The sequence below is a fragment of the Protomyctophum parallelum genome (genome assembly GCF_964188405.1).
Source record: "Protomyctophum parallelum genome assembly, chromosome: 1".
Taxonomy (NCBI): domain Eukaryota; kingdom Metazoa; phylum Chordata; class Actinopteri; order Myctophiformes; family Myctophidae; genus Protomyctophum; species Protomyctophum parallelum.
The window spans coordinates 66,059,878-66,081,782 of record NC_139697.1 but is presented as its reverse complement, the minus strand read 5'-3'; the positions used below and the strand labels follow the sequence as shown (position 1 = coordinate 66,081,782).

At 40.5% G+C, this 21,905-nt stretch overlaps 2 protein-coding genes across 2 annotated transcripts; one reads left to right on the top strand and one right to left on the bottom strand.

The window, feature by feature from the left end:
* Nucleotides 1-6,518: 6,518 nt before the first annotated feature.
* atf5a (activating transcription factor 5a) lies at nucleotides 6,519-12,029 on the top strand. The gene is made up of 4 exons (XM_083774953.1): nucleotides 6,519-6,743; nucleotides 7,690-7,938; nucleotides 8,288-9,479; nucleotides 9,772-12,029. Exons 2-4 carry the CDS (start codon nucleotides 7,797-7,799, stop codon nucleotides 9,956-9,958), a joined length of 1,521 nt encoding a protein of 506 aa, XP_083631079.1. The 5' UTR covers nucleotides 6,519-6,743; nucleotides 7,690-7,796; the 3' UTR covers nucleotides 9,959-12,029.
* Nucleotides 12,030-12,219: 190 nt separating this feature from the next.
* On the bottom strand, nucleotides 12,220-21,097 carry stk36 (serine/threonine kinase 36 (fused homolog, Drosophila)). The gene is made up of 19 exons (XM_083759170.1): nucleotides 20,898-21,097; nucleotides 20,189-20,329; nucleotides 19,290-19,367; nucleotides 19,053-19,183; nucleotides 18,706-18,955; nucleotides 18,430-18,523; nucleotides 18,040-18,212; nucleotides 17,504-17,680; nucleotides 17,074-17,202; nucleotides 16,812-16,988; nucleotides 16,611-16,702; nucleotides 16,441-16,504; nucleotides 15,294-15,404; nucleotides 15,120-15,194; nucleotides 14,915-15,032; nucleotides 14,685-14,811; nucleotides 14,365-14,545; nucleotides 13,217-14,176; nucleotides 12,220-12,872 (listed from the first exon to the last, which is right to left on the bottom strand). The coding sequence occupies exons 1-19, from the start codon at nucleotides 20,979-20,981 to the stop codon at nucleotides 12,777-12,779; spliced, it is 3,258 nt and encodes a 1,085-aa protein (XP_083615296.1). The 5' UTR covers nucleotides 20,982-21,097; the 3' UTR covers nucleotides 12,220-12,776.
* Between the last annotated feature and the right edge of the window lie 808 nt (nucleotides 21,098-21,905).

The window sequence follows — 21,905 nt, the reverse complement described above, 5'->3', positions numbered from 1 at the left end:
AAACTGAATGGCATGACATGCTGGATTACATCTGACATGACTGATGTTGAATACAAATTATGTTAGTCAACTTGATTAACACATTTTAGCCAAATACCCAACCAAAATGAAACAATTTGTAAACTAAAAACATACAAAAGCATGCAAATAAATGTTAGTTCTGAACTTCATGTTTTTAAATCATGTTCAAAGAGGGCCAAAACTTGAGGACAATAAATTCTGAAAGCAATGATGATGAAACGATGATGTAACCCTTACTAATGTGCTATACATGTACTTTGCATGCAGCGTCTTCTTTTCTAACTTCTATGGCGATACACAAATTATTGAGACAATGAAATTGGCTATGAATTAATGGGCAGCCTCGCTTGTACACATGTACTTCATTTAAATGAGATTTTGAAGTAATCTGTTGGTCTTACTTCTAGATTTCACCTGTTGATCTATACTTTATCAGCTATACTAGCCAAATACAGATATGCCCTGATTGAAATCAATTTAAAAGACATATGTGTTTTTAAATCAAGTCATTACAGTATGTACGTTGTGATCATTGACAAATTAAAAGTGTATATTATGGAGACAACATCGAAACTCATAGCAGCATTCACTGTAGGCAACAGTGGATTTGTCTCATGGTGAGAAAACAGGGAGTCCTCCGTGGACCAATTAAACCAGCTGAGAGAGCAGTCAGCGATATCCTGGGAGACCTGCTGCTAACTTCACCAACCACTATTATCTCAATCTGGTCACTGTTACGACTGCATTTATCTAGATTGCATCAGGTTAACCTTCTACAACTCAAGCTTCTCTAATAGCAAATTATGTGTTGGCTACTTTACGTGACAAGAAACAATGTCTTGTTAAATAGCTCTTCAGTAACTGAAAGACTCAATGATGTATTTCCCAAGATAATCTGATGAACACAAGTGACTTTTAAATGTATTGAAAGACCCCCTTTCACATCCAAGCATTGATTAATAATCAGAAATCTCAACAAACTGATACTTTACTGTACATTTTAAATTGTCTGTTTAGTTAGGTTGAAACACTTACTTACACTTACTGATAACCATTTTATTTGAAAACCAACCACCACAGTGGTGGAAGAAATACTCTGATTATTTTACTTAAGTACTGTAAAAGTAGCAATACCACAAAGTAGAAATATTCAAGTAACAGTCCTGTATTCAAAATAGTAAGTAAAAGTACTCAGGGGGGAACCAGAAACAAGGCCACATATACTGCAAAGCAGTTGATATTCAGAGAGAGGGGGGGGGAGAAAACAGACCTACATAGAAACAAGGCCTACAGAGACATTCTTTACCACCATGCCAGTCATGAACCAATATCCCTGTCAGTGTCACAACTCACAACGAACCTCAGCAACATACACACATAACCTACTGTTTTTCAGTCTTCAATTGAAAATTAACATTTGGAATTGATGGCTGTTATGAAGCCCAAAACCTCTAGTTTGAACCAAAAGGAAATAGCAAAGTGATCAAGAACCACGTATACACATATACTGTTCCCTGTTACAACTCACACCTTCAACGGCAGATATAACACACAACATACAAACTGTAGATTTACATCAGCATTCAATTCCAGAGCCAGAAACAGTTACTGAACATGTTTCATTGCCACCCAGTCATTGGGTCCCAAAATGACAACAGCTTGAATCACACATAAGCAGCAGCAGCAGCAGCAGCAAAGAAGCACACAAACGTAGCTGTTCATGGAGCTACGTTGGTTCCTACCTTGAGCCATCTTCTACTTCACTTCATTGGTTGTGTAAGTGATGCCTCCGGCTCTCTCTCTAGTTCATGATGAACCCTCCATGCGGCATCTCCAGTCATCTCCAATCTCCATCCTCCATAGATCTGGCTATCTGGCCAGTACTTTCCTCCCAGTATCAATGGCACCGACCAGCCTCATTCTCCTGGCTGCCATATTCTCACTCAGCCTTGGATGTTTAGTACTGCAAATAGCATTCTGGTGTAGTGCAGTGGCCAGGGATTTAGGGCAGGCTTTAGGGTCCAGCATTCACAGCATGTCACAGGAGAATGGACTCAGGGCTGAGAAGCTGAGCTTGGGGGTCTGGGGTCATCACCCTGGCTAGTGTACCTGTGGGGCAGTTTGAGAGAGACACCATAAGCTTTGAGTATACGGTAAGTAAGTAAGGTAGGTAGAAAGAAAGTGAGCCACATACTGTACAGTGTGTACACTGTATAACTGTTACAACTCACTAGCAACAGCAGACAGTTATTTGCAGGGTTATATCGTCCGATACCGATTCTGATACCAATATATTACATTATTGACAATGAATGGAGAATTTACGTCATATGTGTATGAGCAAAACAGCTGTCAGTATGTCTGTCGGTGGAAACCCTTGGCCAATAAGGGACCACCATTCTTGGTGATGTAACTAAGGTATGTTTCAAGGTTGGTAATTGGTATAAGGTCAATAATTGATTAGAGCGCCCCTCACTTCAGACGGGTGTGATGATTGTTATATTATATTTATATTGAACTTGATTTTGTTTTGCTGGTGAAAGGAGATGGTAAGCCCCCCTCCCCACTAACAGCTGACGCTCTTAAAGAGACAGGCAGACTCTCTGTGAGACATTATTATTGCATCATCAATATCTGTGAAAATATAGATATAGATATGCTACCGATTATATTGTGCATCACTATTACGGTAGTTTTATATCGGATAAATAATACATTTTAGGAAGACAGCTTTGGGGGACTTTGGACATGTCTGGACCAGGGTATCCTTGAAATAAATTGAGAGATAGAAATCTAAATGTGCCTAAATGCCTAAATGCCTAAATTGTAAATTGTAAATGTGCAATTCAGGTTGTAAAACTTTCAATTAAACCATCATTGGTAAACACAGTTAAGTATGAAGTTTCATACAAGGATTTGGTGCTGTGACACCCCAAACAAAACATTGATCACATTTGTTTGTTCATTTCAGCGACCTCCATATCACTCACACACGCACACCAGAGGTTAAAGAGCACACTTGAAGCCTGCTCAGGGAGTGCCTACAAATTCACTGTGTCTACTTTCTAGGGCAGTGGTTTTCAGCCATTTTCATGTCAAGGTCCATTATTTATTCTCTCAGACCCAAAACTTGCCTTACAATATTACTTGCGCAAGCAGAGCGCGCAAGTAATAGTTTCGCCCGGTCCGTATGCACCGTCCCAGCCAACCCGCCACTTTTGATGCGTATGCAAATAAAACAGCAAATTGTGCCTGATTTGCTGGGACCAGATTACATACATGACCATATTTCTTACGTCATCATTGAGAGCTAGTCATACATTATTCTATATATATGTAATTTGTAAAATAAAATAGCAAATTGTGCCTGATTTGCTGGGACCAGAGTACATGGTGTGTATATGTATAACTAGCTCTCAATGATGACGTAAGAAATATGTGGATTAAAGGACCCAATGCCAGAGTGTAATTGGTCTTCGATAGTGACGTAATGACGATATGTTTTAGTGTTGGGAGGATTAAAGGTAATGTTCCTGTGTATACATGTATGTAACCTGGTCCCAGCAAATCAGGCACAATTTGCTGTTTTATTTATTTGCATACGCATCAAAAATGGCGGGTTGGCTGGGACGGTTTTTGGCACAAAGTAACCACAGTATACCGCTAATCAACTTACAAATTACATATATATGTATGACTAGCTCTCAATGATGACGTAAGAAATATGGTCATGTATGTAATCTGGTCCCAGCAAATCAGGCACAATTTGCCGTTTTATTTGCATACGCATCAAAAGTGGCGGGTTGGCTGGGACGGTTTTTGGCGGAAAGTAACCACAGTATACCGCTAATCAACTTACAAATGACATATATAGTATATGTATAACTAGCTCTCAATGATGACGTAAGAAATATGTGGATTAAAGGACCCAATGCCAGAATGTAATTGGTTTTCGATGGTGACGTAATGACGATATGTTTTAGTGTTGGGAGGATTAAAGGTAATGCTCCTGTGTATACATGTATGTAATCTGGTCCCAGCAAATCAGGCACAATTTGCTGTTTTATTTGCATACGCATCAAAAGTGGTGGGTTGGCTGGGACGGTTTTTGGCGCAAAGTAACCACAGTATACCGCTAATCAACTTACAAATTATATATATATATATATATAGTATATGTATAACTAGCTCTCAATGATGACGTAAGAAATATGTGGATTAAAGGACCCAATGCCAGAGTGTAATTAGAACTTGTAGATCGGCTATTTTCAAATGGTCGAAATGTATAGGGTTGAAGTGGTAAATGTATGTTTTCTAATCAAAATTAAAATCTCCAAAGTAACTAGTAACTACATTTTTCAAATAATTGTAGTGGAGTAAAAGTAAAAATGGGCTCTGAGATCTAGTGGAGTAGAAGTTTACAGCGGTCGAAAGTACTTGCGCGCTCTGCTTGCACACTAGTTGGCCATTTATGGCCTACTAGTGTGCAACAAGCAAGTATGCACTCGACAGAGTGCAGTTCTAGTTTTGTTATATTTTCGTTGAATAAGATGTTGTCCACAATTCCATGCTGTATTTGATGTGGTACCATCCATAGGAGAAGTTTATAAAAAATACCAATTCTTCTACATTACCTAATTGTGTAGACTTTTTGTAAATTAAGTAATGCAGATGTTTAACAATAATTGTTTAACAATAAAAGAGCATAAAATGAAACCAAATGGACACAAAGAGCGTAAAATCCTATAATGGTCCATTTGGTTTCATTTTACGCTCTCAAGAGTTAAAGATCTATAAGGGTCCATTTGGTTACCAACTCTCCATCATTTAAGTTTAACTGTGGCGATGGACCCAATTCAGGCAAAATTATAATACCTAGATATGCAACTCAGCAAGTGAAGTGGAGGAATGACTGGCCAGGATGTAGGAGAAATGTGTGTGTGTGTGTGTGTGTGTGTGTGTGTGTGTGTGTGTGTGTGTGTGTGGAGAGATAGAGATAGAGAGAGAGAGAGAGAGAGAGAGAGAGAGAGAGAGAGAGAGAGAGAGAGAGCATTGTAAATCTCATGGCAACAGCTACCAGACAACAAGTCTAAAATAGGGGGCAGTGTCTGCTATTACTATAGCAACAGGAGAGAAGCTCATTCAGACAGCTTCAGGATTTGCTGAAAGGGGAACAACAAAGCTTTATTCTTTACATAATTCTCATTAACAACTATTATATTACCATTACAAAAAAAACATTCCACTGTTGGACTCTGCAAATATGTTAAATGTAATGCCTGGAAGTCTTAAGTAGGAAGAGTGCCATGAAAAAAAAGCATTCTCCATGTAAACAATTGGATATTAGTCCACAATAAAATAAATCTAAAAAAAACTTCCAGTCTATCAAGGATTAAAAACAAGCAGAGAGGGTAATTCCCATGCCATTGTGAAATGTCAATTTCACAGCTCATTATAATTTCTCAGAGCAGCTGTAATGTTAAATTAACACCCTACATAGTGGCATGTAATAGCAATTGCACGATGGAATAGTAGCATGAAAATCTATCATAAAAGCATGAGTTATTAAATTATTCTGTCTTTGTGGGGCCGGCCTATGTTGAAGAAGAGATAAACTGTCAGTGAATTGAAACGTCAAAAGTGAAAAGGGGATAAAAAACGATGGAGCTTGCCCCAAAGTAGCCTCGGAAACCCCAAAAGTGACAAAAACGAATTTCACCCATTGTTTAAATAGCACCTGTTTTCTCCTTTAAAAACAAACCGCCTGCGGTTTCCGAGGCTACCTGTAAACCTTTGATGTGATAATAAATATGATTCTGATTCTTTACCATTAAAACCATTTGAGCCACTCTGGAGATGGATGCCTACAACATTCCACAGATTCAAACTTCCATCTTGTGTGTCCATTCCATACTACTTGGTGGTTTGTTTTGTTTACGTGGAACATGTGCACTGCACAGTGCACACATCCGCATGAAGAAAACATGGGGACGATGCTTTGCCTCGCCTACCATTAACCAATCAAAGTTGCTAGTCCATCCGTTCCAGCCAATGAGAGCGACGCCATCCGTGCAGCCACCCAATCGCTGTCTGCCCGGAACACTGATGCAACTAAGCTGCAACAGCAAAACACCGCGTCCTCTGTACTACTAGAGCACAGATCGGTGTGCTTCCACGTTGATAGAAAGAATCAAATAGTTCCCTCCTTTCAGAGTTAAACTCTGCTATAATAACACAACCACGCGTGACTTTAAATTCATGCCAGGTTGACAATTGTGTGTTTACATTAAAGCATTATGCTCTCGTGAATCAGGAGCAGACAGACAGTGGATATTACATTTTATTTTAGCAACATATACCTCGCAGCCGTAGGACATCATAGGAAATGGAATCATCACCCCACTACTATGGTCTTGTCTATGAAATGTAGGCTGAGCCTTTTGGAGGAGTGGGGCGGAGTAATCTCCATCCAGCATGTTGTGTCCCTGTGACGCAGTCGGTTGCTAGGTGTGAGTGAACTGATGCTCTCTCTCTCTGTCTGAAGAGTCTCTCTCAGTTATCAAGTCGATCACAACAAAGCAACAACACTACTACCTCTGTGAAGTGCCGGATATCCCGTGCATAATATGGCTTTTTAATTTTTTGAAGAAGTTGGACGTGACAAGAAGTCGTGCTTTGCTTAAGCAACGCACCAAGTTCTCTACATTTTCCGCAAGAATGGAGTAAGTAGGACTCACAACTTGTGACTTTACATAGATTCAGCAAAAAGCACGTATGCTAAAACTTTGCTTTGTGGTGTATGGGCTTTGGTGTTGTTATTGCTTTGTTGCAGATGTGCTCAGTTGGACAGGCTTGGTTTGATAGGTGCCTTTTGTGTGATTGTATGGGCATTTAGCCTAATGTTGGTCGTGATAATGGTGCACGTAGTATGCAACAATAAACAACAATAAACCTAATAAGATTGAACATTCAAGGGCAGTCTGTATTTTCAGTGCTTTGTTTGAATCAAATGTCACCTTGTTGCGCAGCCTTGCGCCTCTATCATAATTATTCATTTGAAAGATTTTAAGAAGGTAATCGAGTCTCGACATGATCTGATTCTGATTAGTCAGATTTAGGCGTTACAGAAAACAAGAAAGTCTGGTTCATCTTGTCAACAGCTGATCCCATGACAACGTCACTAGTCCCACGTGGTTTGAAGGGGTGGAGTGCATTTGCTTTGTGGTTATTCAGCACTACATGGGTCATTCATCATTCTCTCTCCCCCACTCTACACATTCTGATGGTTGACTTACTTGTTTGCGTATTTGTTTGATATTGTATTATTTCATTAGCCTATATGTTTAAAAAAAAAAGGAAAGATATTCCACTGTTGGACTCTGCAAAGATGTTAAATGTAATGCCTGGAAGTCTTAAGTTTTACTTAAAGGAAGGGTTTCTTCATATGGGGCATCTGTGGGGATCACTTCAAGGTGATATCCATTTTAGATCACTGGCCAAAAGCATTGCACTAGCCGCTCAAAGTCGAGCCAAGTGAGGCTCAGAAACGTATTGGTCGCACCATGCTGTGATTTACAACCTGCCATCACCACAGTGAACTTCATACTTCATGTACTCATTTCACATGCTCACATTTTCTAACATCCTCACTCTCTGTTTACCTTCTAGGTTTCATTATGCTTACCCAGCCCTGCTCTCTGTGGCTCATTTGTCAGACCTTGCTTGCTCACATCATATGCTTGGACGTGGACTGAATCAAAAGACCAATAGACAAAATGATGGCAACATCAGTTCCTCTTTGGAAGACAATTCGTGTCTGCCAGGCAGACCCCCTCGCTCTCTCTCACCCACAGGCTAACCACAGCCAATCACAGGGGTGCAGGGGGGAGGTGTCAGAGGAGAGTCAGCACTTAATTGGTGAGTTGCAGAGAATACGCTTTTTTATTTTTCCCCATTTCAGGTGGGCACGGCACTGCAGCACATTCGTTCTCCCCGAACTGTGAGTAATAAACTAGCTATGTCTAGTCTAACTGATTAATATCGCTCAACTTTTTTGAAAAAAATATCCTTCGAGCCACCCACTATTTGTCGCTAAGACCGATGCCGCTGTATAACATGAACGACGATACCTGCAATTTTGCATGACTGTGCTTCAGTGAACATTTCTATGACCTTTTTTGGTTTGGTTTGGTTGGGGGTTTCTTGATGTTTTGCTTGCCTATGTTAAATTGTTTATTTAGACATTTCTATCTCTTTTCCTCAATAGGTGATGGTCTCACTGACTGGATGACAGAAGAAGTGGATTTTTCCTCCTACCTCCCAACCCCTCCCTCCCCTCCCTCTCCCGCCAATGCCTCCCTTCCCCCTTCACCCCTACAGAGTGATATCCAGGTGCCCTCTGACTTGGAGGTTATGACCTCTCTACTACAAGAAGAGCTTGCTCAGCTGGAAGACTACTTCCTCTCCGAACCCCTGCCAGAGAAAGGGCTAAAGTTGGGAAAATGTGACAAGGGTCCAATTCCAGCGGGGCCCCAGCCGTTTTGCCAGTTACCGTATGCGGCATACTCTACTTCCAACCAACCGGAATCCAGCCCCCTTCTTGTTACCTTGGCAACCGGGGAACTGGACCTGCTGAGCATTTGTGGTGGGCCCATGGGTCGATCCAAAATTCAGAGACACACGCCATACAATTTTGGTCGCCCAAATGGGTGTGGTCGCAAAAGAGTTCCTGATGGGATGAGGTTGGGTGATGGCTATGAGAGTAATATATGGAGTTCCAAAGGCAATAACTCAGGTACCTCTGCGGTGACCCTAAGTGGTAGTTACAGCTGTGCAGAAGATGAACGGATGGTAGGGAAAGGTTACTGTGTGGGAAGTGCAGTGGAGATTAGATGTGCCGTTGTACCCAAAGACAAGAATTGCTGTTTCAATCAAGAGATGGTAGGTGGTGGAAAGCTTGTTAGTGGTGGATTTGGTTTTGGTGGATCGCTAGATGTTACACATAAGAAAGAGGATCAGTTGATGTATGGTGTGAGGGAAACCAGTGGAAGTGCTGGCATCAGTGAGGCGCTGAGTAATGTCAAAACAAGCATGGAGGTGAGTAAAGCCACCATTCCATGGAAAAGCCAAAGTAGCGATGGCTGTTACCTTCAAACAATACCACAGTCTGAGGCCTATCATAGCTTCTTGGAGAACATCAATGAACAGGTGAAAGCAGAAGGTTTACAGATAGGACATCAAAATGATCTACACTGTAGCTATCTTGATGATCAGGGCACAGAGTGTCTTTTAATGGCTAGGGAGGGTCTTAACTTAGGGTCTCCAAGCCACAGACAGGCATGTGTACTGAAGGAGGACCACTGCTCTGTGAAATACGAATTGGACATCATTCCAGTAGAAGGCGGCGGCGGCGAGCGCAAGCAGAAGAAGCGGGATCAGAACAAAACAGCCGCCCACAGGTATGTTTAGGTCTGTTATGCCTGATTTAATACTGTGTGTTCACTTTGGTTTTCCTTCTTTTTTTTTGTAGGGTTAGGGGTTATGCCTGATTTATACTTAGTTGCGCCACGCAACTAAGTATAAATCAGGCATAACGCATTGCGGCTTGCGTGCAACTTGCGCAACCAAGTATAACTTGGGCTTTAGCGTTAACGCTAGCTGTCTGAAAAGATGATTAATATGAAAAATAATATGATTGCACTAACAAATAACCTAAATTGTCATTTTTCCTACTGTTTCATGTCAATGTAGGTATCGCCAGCGGAAAAGGGCGGAGCTAGATATCCTAGAGGAACAGCTGCATGGTCTTGAGGGGCGGAACCGGGAGCTTCGGGACAAGGCAGAATCGGTAGAACGCGAGATCCAATATGTGAAAGACCTACTGATTGAAGTTTACAAGGCCCGTAGCCAAAGGCTCAAGCAGGACACCAATGCATAACGCCAAACTTGTGCAAGTAGATTTAAAGTGGACATAACAGGGAAACTGTAAAGATTTTTTTGTTTAGTTGGAATATCCACAATTGAATGTTTGTGATTTTTTTTGTTATGGTGTGTGGGGTTATTGCATGTTTTGCTAATGTCTTTCCCCCTCCCCTTTTTTACAATCTAAGTCCAAAACCTATTCAATGCTTCCACTACTTTTGCAATATTGAAATCGAACCCATTGAGTCTGCACTGTGATGTAACATTTAAATGACAATCATTTTGAATGGATTACAAGTTGAATGGGTCTAACTGAGATCAGCTTAATTTCTAGTGAGCTAATATTTATTATGCAGGTTTAAATTATTTGACGGCCTTACATTGGAGTTGATGTCAGCAATAGAACGGAAAACATATTTGTATTTTCAAAATCTATTTGTAAATATTACCCATTTAAAATAATTGATGCAATCAAATTTATGTTTGACTAGAGGTGAAATCGTTGATTGTTTTGAATGCACATTTTAGAAAAGATTATTTTTCTAGAATTATTTTGACTGTCGCTTGAGAAGGAACTAATATGGTCGTGGTTTTGAATAATTCGAAGCATTATACGTATTTTACCTATATTATGGTGAACAAAATCATCTCATACACAGTAAAAATAACTTTTGAAACTCAAACTTGGCAAGAAATTCAACATAATCAAACATTCTATCTATTATCAATACTTTATACTATCAATATGTTATATCTACTATCAATACTTTCTATCTATTATCAATACTTGATATTATACTATCAACACTTCCTCTGGTGTGTTATGGAAGTCTTTCATTTTAAATAGCTTATTCAATTCTAAATGGGAATCAATGATCATACACTTTGAGGAAAATACACTTTGGTTTTGCTGCACAAGAACATTTTACTTTACCAAGTGGACAACCATATAGTAGCCTATGGTTTTATAATATTTCTTATGAAACTATCATTTGTAGTTTATTTTAAATAAAACCAGGCCATCTATTATTTTTCATCAAGTGAATATTAGTATATTTTCTTTCTCTATTGCTTTATTTATTGTGACTAAAGACAAAAAAAAGTGAAATGTAATATGATGCAAACTGCCATGAATGTGAAAACATCTTTCACCATGCTGTAGACTTTTCTCATTTGAGAATTGCAATACAATATGTTTTGCAGCTCAGGTTATGTAATGTATCCCCATACTCCTACGTGTGATTATTGATCATTCACAATGGAAGATTGGGCTTGATTATTCCAGTCTTTACATGGTAAAGATTTGACAGAAGGTTTTAGTTATATGCACAGCTATATGAGTAAGTTTCTATAAAGCAGTCAGTCATACACCTGCATACATGTGCAGTAGCACACCCACAATACATCTGGGTTTCCCTCTCTGTAGAAAATGTAGGATTTTGACTCTTTGATCGCTTGTGTAGGCAATACGTTTTATATGGCTGGCACTAATTTATAACAACTTTGTATGTTGAGAGGAGCTTGGTAGCATTTTCTTTGTAGAAAACTGACTTGAAAATAACTTAAAATTCGATTTGTGAAGTGAATTATTTTGTCTTTATTTTGTTGCAGTTTGTTTTGGTAAACTGGCCACTCCAAGGAAATAACCAAATGCGTGTTTCTGTTTAATTGTTCCCATCTAATATTTAGGGTCATATGGTAATATGAACTTTCATTCATGTTGATTATTATGATCCTTTTGTATGGGTATAGCCTATAACTTAATAGGAATTGCGGTTCCCGTAGTAAACTGAGTTTATATTGGAAATCTTTAATGATTATCTAATTTATACAAAATTTAAAGCAAATTAGCCTATTGATTTTATTTTTCATTTTCGTTGTGTTCATACGTTTTTACAAATAAAGTGATTGTGTCCATCTAAATTCAGATATCTTTGTTTTTTTAAGAGCTTTATCGGTCAGTGTTAGCGATGATAAACGTGATTATTCATCAACAAACCTTTATTATAAGTAGCTATATTAGCCTACTGTGTGTGCGCATATGTTTGGAATTGGAATAGAAAGTAAAGTCTAGCATTTGCGTGCATTTACACAGCCGGCATAGACTCGCATGCATGCAGAAATACACACTATTGAACGAACTTGAATTTTTCCGATAAAACTAACTCTGTAGGCTACCCCAAATAGCTTTATTAGGCCTACATATAATTATATTCATATTTATTAAATCCACGTCCTTTGTTAAATCTGGCCTAAGCAGGATGCGCCCAATGCCGATGCGGAGTTTCACGGTTCTCCGTATAATTTAGGCCCTGTGTCTAAACACTATCGGGGGAAATTAACAAGAGGCCCAAGATAGTTTTCCGTTGGTAGCAAGAAATTGATTGGTTTACTCACCGTTCATTCCGCAAGTATTTATTGTTGCGCAAATAAGGATAATCTCAGTTTAGTTGCAACGATAAAAACGGACATACGATTTTAACAATGAAAAATACTTTCTATGGATTCTTGATTAGGCCAATTATTTGTCTTGCTTTTATGGACACAACAATTTTATTTAGAAAAAGAGAACTGGTCCATAACCTGAACAAAGAAATATAGCAATTTAATGTAACAGAACAGATATATTTAGGCCCAAGAAATGTCATGTTTCTTAATGGAAATGCCTAAATAATTGAACAAAAAATAATTGTGTATGAAGATTGATTTGGGCAAGCCCTATAAAAGTCAGGTTTACACATCAAACAGAAAAAAGGGGCAACACCTCCCAAAAGAATACACTTCGGGTCTCATCTAGTGACATATAGATCATAAATGGTGTCATATCATGATATTTATAGCAGGGCAATGAGCTGTCCATAGTCAGGTGGTAGAGGTGCATGATGTGAGGCCTGGAGGAGTGACTTATGGGCACCAAGGGTCATCAGGACCTTGAAATTAGGGGAAAGAGAAAGAGAGAGATACATTTTTATGTCATATACTGTAAAATCCAGTGTGTAAATGTATGTTGTATGCCTGAATGAACGAATATCTTAATAGAATACATTTATTCAACAGTCAAAATCAAGTCGACATCATGGAAATGCAGAATGCGTGCATGCAGCTACATTAACAGCGTTAATGTAGCTGCATTAATGAATCTTTAATGAAAACCAGAATTTGCATTAAAACATGCATAACCCATCTTTATTTATAGCTTGTTAAACAAAACAAAAAAGTAAATATAAACGGAGCCAAGCATAGTTGGAGACATTGAAATACACGTCCCGTTCACCTGTCGTATTGCATCCTCCCTGCTGTACATGCATAGGGTTGCTATAGCCGCTTGTCTCACTGCATGATGGCCATCTGTGCATGCAGCAGTGAGAAGTAGGCTGGGCACGTCTTCTTTCAAAAGCAGGGACACTCCTCCATGGATATTTAGCAGGTTTCCCAGTGCTGAGCAACAATGGCGCCGTGTGAGGACATCATGGTCAGTGATAAGTGGTGTCAACCTGGCTGTGGTCCTGTTGGCCTCTTCTATCCACCTACTCTCCATGTCGTCTCCATCTGTTCCTTGCTTCAGCATTGAAGACAAAACTCTCCCTGCACCAATGTATGTGGGCACATTTTTACCGTTGTCATTCCTTTTGCTCCACCCTGTAGCGTTAATGCCCTTTCGATTCGCCCTTCCCGGTTTAAAGCCCACCTGCCCGATCAATCCCAACCAGTTCCCAACAGCCCTGCAGGCCATTCGGCGGACAGGGACACAAGGATCTTGAAGAAGATCTATGATGGCTTTGAACATTTCAGGCTGCAGTGTGGGTGGTGTGTCCTTCACTGTGGTGGGAATGAATGGATTTATGTTTCCTAGCAGGCTGCAGGTGGCCGCCCGAATCCGTTCACGAGGATGAGACAGGGCCTGCTGCAGCCCTGTGGATTCCGGGTGCACCTGGAGGCTGGCAGGCCTTGGGGAGCAGCGGGCAACTTGGGACAACAGGTTTAGAAGCTCCACAGCAGAGTCCCACAGCACATCTGCCTCCAGCAAGGCAGAGAGCAGAGAGCTCGCTGTTCTCGATGGTGGGACCTGCCCTCTGGAGGCAATCACCTGGTTCGCCATGGGTCGAGAAAAGAAGCCACAGGCCCCGGCAGCTGCACTGAGACGGGGAACAGAGCGGCCAGGGTCACACAGGAGCAGGCGGCCCATTAGTCGAAGAGGCAGCTCTAGCAGGGCAACAGGAAATGTTTGGATCACCTGCCCATGTGCAAAAGACAACACACCCAGTCAAGTTATCAAAGATCAAACAGCAGACATAAAAACAACAACACTCTCTGTGGCACGAGACAGTGACAATTACTATGGCCCTGATGTGTGGCTGTTGAAATAGTCAAATAATCATCTGTTGCGTCCTAGTGTTCCCTAAACCAGAACAAAATATTAACCTGCAGTAGGCCTGTAACAATGCCACAGCTATCATACGACTGGAGAATCCTGGCCATGGTCTTCGAAGGCAGATCCAGGGCAAATGGAAAACACAGCAAGTGGCAGCCCAACACTGTAAAGCTGCTGGGGCTCAAATCCTCCCAAAGTGAACCAGGAGTCCCTTTAGACAACTTACGAATCCTGCAAGGTACAAGAGGGGTTATTCTTAGCATTGTACAGACATGGTTACCGTTCTGCTTTAGGGCTGGTGGCCCAGATGAATATGTAGGCTAGGTGAGAGAGAGTACCAAAAGAAAGGAGAAAAAACGTCAACACTAACCAATCAGCGTCAAGCAAATGGCTAAGGGTGTACGTGCACTTTGATGCACTCTCTGAAAACAGAGGGACACAGGACTGGGGATCCTTGGTAAAGACAGACAGCATGGCAGACAGGAAGACATATAGTCCTGATGAAAAATGAGAATGGATGAAAGTAATGTCAAATCATGTGAAATCATTAACATACAGTAGTTGCTTTCAATCAAATAGACTCCATATATTATGATTTACCGTTTGCTGAACAGAACTCAGTGTTGAATGAGGTTTCTTCTAGTGAAGAACCAATTCTACACCACATGTTGAACAGAGTTTCTGAATCTATAGATGCAGAGAGTGGGCCATTTTCCTGCTGATGTAAGAGAAGTGGACGAGACTTTAGAGGTTTAAAATCGACTTTATAGTTATGGTTGTTAGCAGTTCTGCCTTACTGTCTGACCTCTGAGAGGGCATGCAGAAACAAAGACAGGAGGCCATCACACTGTCCCCATCCTGGAGGTAATGAAAGTTGGGGCTGAGGGGGGTGAAACAGGCAGACTTGCATTACTTGAACGTTTATACTCATATTTATTGTTACACATACTGCACTGCACAGTATTAACATATTGGTTACCGTATGTGAGTCACAGAGAACGTCCTGCACCAGGGCAATTAGATTATCCATGGCAACATCCACAGACACACCATGTTGGGTAAACATGGACAAAACCGAGGCGGCCAGAGGCTATATGGGGGATAGCAAACACACAGTATGAACACCTCATAATTCACCTACATATGCAGTTATGCACCATTGGAAGAAATTAAGTCATTAGTCGTTAGTTATTAACTTAATATAGTTAAGACACATCCCACTCTCATTGTTCAAGGCTGGTTGGTAAGCCGAATTTGGGACCGCCTATGATTGGCAGAGGCTAGCTGTTACAAGACTCAGATCAGGTCTTATGTCTCCTTTGGGGTAATCTCACTCCACTCCAAATAGCGGTCTGGTGAAACGTAATTTGAAATATTGAATAGAATGAATGGGGCGCGGCTAAACTGTGGTTGTGAACTGTGATTGAGTGGTTACAGGATCTATATGTTTTTTCTGACTAGGTGCAAACTAAAACTATCTATCAGCAAAACTGGAAGAGAAATGTGGCGCAATGGAATAGCTCCTGCCCTTGCTGTCAGCAGCCCCAACCCCTTCTATCAAATTCAACATTCCCCATGCTTTCTCTGTGAGAAGGAAAGCCTGGGATCCAAAGTTACTTGGTTCTTTTTTTTTTTACCCCTTTTTCTTCCCAATTTAGTAATTAAGTCAATCAATTCCTCCCCATTCCTCTGTGTTGTCACTGTTCAACTGTTGTATCCTACTGACTCACCAGGAGGACATGGAGCCTTCATTCTACTCCTCCCGCACAACACTCCCTGACAGGTGTCGCCCCAGCCCGTATGAATACATGTACGGCTTCCCTCCTCTGAACACAGGCCAATTGTGTTCATATATGCTCGACAAAGTCGGATGTACCACAGTGGATTCGAAACCAACTTCTGCGGTGGTGGGGTTTTTTCTTTGAATTATAAATTTCTGATTTCTAATGTACTAGTTACCATAATAAACTGAGCCGGCCAAGGGAAGAGGAAGACAAGTCAATGCATTTTGATATTGAACCACACTCCTGTCCCCACACAGACATCTGCCAGGGTATTTTTTCACCAACACATATTTCAGTATTAACACGTCAATGTCAGGGTACTAAATACCTCTGGGTACTTACTAACAAAGGGTTGGGCTTTGGTCGATTGAGAATTTTGATAAAGGGCTTGTTGAAGTCTTCCAATCTACAGTAACAGAAGAGTTTGTAAGCAATATCAATATGTTTAAATTTATATTTCATAAAAGCAAAGAATTACAAGATTAGATGAAGCATGGAGAGAAAATCCAGACCTTTTCTCTGTTTCTACCCAATCACAATGCCTCTCCCAGTAGGTCAAGAGAACTACCATCATTTCTCCCAGCACTGTAACACTCCAGGGTTGCTGAGCGAGCAAAAGAGGACAAAGCAACAAGGTTATCAGCACTGTGTTGCTTACTATGAATTCAACCAGCAATCCAAAAATTAATGTTTCCATTCCCATGAGTAGTAACCTCAACAAACACTGGGTTTTCAACAGCAATATAGACCAAATCAAAAAGGAGCTGGGGCAGTCCAACTTCACAGCCAATAAGATAAGAGCTCTCAGCATCAGCGGTCAGGATCAAGTTGCGTAAGATCTTCAGGGGTTGATGAATCTGTGATGCTCCCTCCAAAACTCCATCTATCAGCTGATCACAAAGAAAGAAATTATATTGCTGGCATAATAAAAGGTAAAATAAATACAAATGCTGAATTGAACTCAAACATCAGTACCTGGTATTTAACTGTATTGAACTTCATTTTCAATAGAGGAATAATGATTTGGAGGTTTGGCGGTTCAGACTGATGACTTGGGTCTGTATCTTCGACCAACTTTTCCCACTCCAATTCACTGTCAATATCCTGACAAAAGAATAAGTGATTACATGCATTTATGTAGTAGCACATCACTACACACACAACTTAATCATCAATATTTGATTTTTAACATTATTATTATTTTAAGATGACACAGAAAAATATTATTGATTGATAGTTAGGAACCAAATGGACCATTGCGGCTACATTTGGTTGTATTTGTATACACGTTTGAGATGAATTCCGGCCATGGCCTAATGCGTGTCAAACTGAGGGTCCTTGAAATTAAAAAGGTTGAGATAAACGTTTCTACAAAATATTGTTTATTATGACAGAAGACGCTGACCTTTCTGTGCGTGGTAGTTAGGCCGTCCTCCATGCACCTTCTCAACAGCTGAGGTCCGACCTCCACAGAGGGGAACTCCCGATCATAGTCTGTGCTGATCTGACCCCTGCGTGGAATCACAAACACAACCCTGTGCTGTGAGGTGATTGCATTTTGATTTATATTCTGTTTAATAGACTAAGTTGGTGGAGGGTGTGTAGAGCCCAGGATCACATTAGATGATTGACACAGGGGTAAAAAATATTAATATATAAAGTACTTTTCTTGTGATGTCTCATTGGCTTTATTCTTTGACTTCAGGCCCAGGCTGGCTGGTATCTGGACTGTATTCTCATCCAACTGACTTGAAGTACCGGTAGGTGCGATGTTGTTTGTAAGAGGTTTGCTGGCTGCAGAAGATATTCTTGCTGGCACTGAAGTGGCTCTTGCGTCTGTCTAGATGGTATAAACAGAACCGTTTACAGCTTTTTTGTGGATTTCTATGTGGTTGATGTTGCATGTAAGATAAACATAAAAGGTGACTCTTTCAATCTCACATGTAACTGTTTGCTTTTTTTAACGTTGTCCCTCTGTTCTCTGGCCTTGCGAAGTAACCTGCTCTCTCCAGAGAGTGGTGCTGTCTTTTCAGCTACTTGCTGGAGCTTGAGTGCTTGCATGTCTGGGCTGGGTGTGACTGTGAGTGGGCTGAATGCACTGCAGTCCGACAGAACTGCCCCACATCATCGTGGGGTAAGGAACAAGCACACTTTTAAAGTGAAAGGCAGTCATAACAATTGTATGAATATTGTTGTGTATTGTATAAGCCTACTGTCTATTTATGAATCTATGCTCCATACTATGTGAACATGGTCATTAGTTAAAAAATAAACCAAATGAAATTAACTACTGTACACCAAAATTTATACTATAACTCTATGTAGCCTCACCTAGAACTCCATCAACAACAAACGGATGATGCAGTAGTTCTGGCCAGGATAACCTCTTCTGGGGGTCTTTGGTCAGTAGGCCTTTCAGGAAACTCTACAAAAGCAAATAAAGAAAAATAAACAAACAGTTGGAAGTATACAAGAATAACAAAACCTTTTGAATTACCTTATTCTTCTCTCAGTTACATATTTTGTGCAGCAGATACAAAGGAAAACAGGCTGTGGTACTGCTTAACTATACATTAAACCGTATAGACAGTGTGTATCTATACATACCATGCAATTCTGGCTCATAGTGTCTGGCCATTTGACTGCATCTCTCACAATAAGCTGCACAAGGTGGAAGATGGAGTTGGTGTAGAACGGAGGCGCCCCCGTGTGGAGCTCATAGAGAATGCAGCCCAGAGACCACAGGTCAGCAGTATGGTCATATGGCTTCTCCTCCACCAGCTCAGGAGACATGTACAGTGGTGTTCCCTTGATAGATGTCAGGACCAATGTGGAGACACTCATGGCTCTAGCAAAACTAAAGGATAATACAGTATGTTTATAAAAAATGTGATAAAATGTCTGTCATTTATTGCTGATTTTTTTTAAACAATGTGTTGCCCATTTTAACTCACCCAAAATCACACAGTTTCACCACACCACCTTTTCCCAAAAGAATGTTTTGTGGTTTCATGTCACGATGAAGAATTCTATGTGAATGTAAATAATACAGAGCTGAGACCAGCTGGCAGGCAATCTCATGTACCTTGGAAGAGGAGAACAATTCGCGTAATTTAGAACAAAAGAAAACACATCAAATAATGGTTTTGGCTAAAGTCCTTAACAGTATTATTTGTAATGTAAATTATTACTTGATTTTCTGGTAGGTTTCCATCATCCTCAAGAATATGGAACAAGTCCCCTTCTGCATATTCAGTTACAACCACAACCTATTAGCAACAAATAAACATACAGGATAGTGATCAGTGTTGTATTATCTATAAATGCACCACGTCTCTGTCTGTCTGTACGTGTGTACAGCTGTAATGCACGTAACTCGAGAACCGTTCGCCCCACACACGCGTTCCACACCCCCACAGGGAGTGCAGTGCCCTGTGTCGAGTCGGTCAGACCCACGGTTGTCCAGAACCACCACAAAAGGCCTCTGTCCAGGCGATGGTCAGTGGACAGGGCTGCCCATGCTCCATATGGACCTGGGAATGGACCTGGCCTGTTCTGGCATCACAACACTCCATATTTGGGCATGCCTGACACAGAACTCCATATAGGAATAAAGGGACACAGGGAGACAGATACAGAAATCTCCATATATGGGCATAAAAAGGACACAGACAGATGGGTGGAACGGGTACTCTGACACGGGTACAACGGGTATTGCATAGCCGGGTGGGGCATGCCCGGGCTCTGGACAGGGCCCAAATTAGCCAATTGATACACGTGATCACCCCTAGATCTCCATATATGGAGCTGGCCTGTTCTGACATCTGCATAGACTCCATATTTGGGCATACCTGACAAAGAACACAATATATGTGCATAAAAGGGACACAGACATAATAATTGGGTGGGATATGTATGCATTTCCAACTTGCATGGGCACCGCTCTAGTGAATATAAGTCATCAAGTAGAAAGCTATTGTTTACGTTTTTGGGGTGGTTTTATGGCATCTAAATTAAAGTAAAAATAAAAGTAACTGACAACAAATAAACAGAAAAAACAGAGGGAACATTATGATAGATATAAACATACCTCTCTTTCAGTCTCAAAGCTGTCAAACATTTGCACAATATTAGGATGCTTAAGTCCCCTCATTATTTCAATCTCCCTCTTGAGATTGTGGAGCTCCTTATCAGTGCGTCCCACCATTGGAATAAACTTCAGGGCCACCACCTTATAGAGATAGATGGAGATAACTGTAAATAATGTTACTTTTTAACAATACTTACTTTGACAGAAAGTAGGTCATAACATGTCTACGGTGGATTTTTATGACACAAAAGCTCGGCAGATTGAAAGAGGATAATTCAAGCTTGCCTTACAGCTGCAATGTTGGTGAGTTTAACGTCGTTTAATAAAAGCAGATCGCAAACGCATTGGATTGAGTAGGGAGTCAATGGAGGGTATTGCAACTCTAGATTCATCCCAATATAAAAATATCTAGAGTTGCAAATTGCGGCTAACATTTCCCTAGTGCCGAGTCTTCAAGGTATGGATAGTTTGGCTACACAGGACAGCCTGGACAGGAGGACCACAATGGAAACAATCCCCTTTGGGTTGTGCTTTTAACAATCATTATAAAAATCGTACCTCTGTACAGTACTGTTTGCAAACTGTTAATAAAGTATTAAATAATCAATAAAAAACCCACTATAGTAGCCTACACACGAACTGTTGATGATGCCGCCGCGATGACTCACCGACTATAGAGACTAACTAACTATATATAGTAACTACTTACCTGACCAGTAAACCTTTTCCTTCCCTTGTAAACGCGCCCATACGAACCTTCTCCTACCAGTTCCAAAACGTGATAGGAATTCATATTTGACAACCCAATGAACAAACTAACGTTGTTCTAGCCTACTCCCCGGGGTTGTTAGAAAGTTTGTTTTTGATTTGTTTTCAATACTTCTAGACTTATACATTGGATTGTCTGCAACTCTCAATGTAGCCTACTACGTGGTTTTTATGTTATCAAGTCCGTAACAGACACTTTCCAAAGTACTGAAAAAACAACAAAACAACGACCGCGCTGAAGTTGGTTTCAGGTTAGGGAGCAGGATGATCTGCCAATTTACAATAGTATCAAAAATACTTGCAAACGAGATCCTAATTACCCAGACGTCAGGGTTTTTTATTTTTAGATACATTCTATACTCTAACTAATCAAGAAAATATAAATGTCCGTATTTTATTCCCCTTAATGTAAAACTATAGGCTGGCTTTTCTATGGACAGCAAATATGTACGGGTCCTTTAGCCTAGCAACCACGTTTGCGTTCCTAGTAACGGAGGACACTACAAAACATTTCCGTTTCATTAACATTCAATAAATTCTGTCCAACGCGTACTTACATCATTCGATATAGTATGTTGTTATTGTGTTGTTAATGTATTGTATTGTGTTGTTAATGATTATGTTACGGTTTTAGCGCTACTTCGATAAAACAAAACTATTTTGTGCGCATTCTGCGCAACACCTACTGTGTCCGCAAGATGTCAGTCCTGCTTCATTGTGAAATATGGTAGCCTACCATTCGTGATGTATCCACACCACTCTAAGATCCACACACACCAACATTGCCCAGCAAGTTTTTGATTGTTTAACTGTGGACGACACCATAAAGCATTAGGCTACACTTGTTTACAATAGGGTCCACCATTTTCAATTCATCAGAACATTTAGAGACGTACACTTCCATATAACAAAGAACAGGAAATCATCATAAAAGGAGGTAAATTGGGGG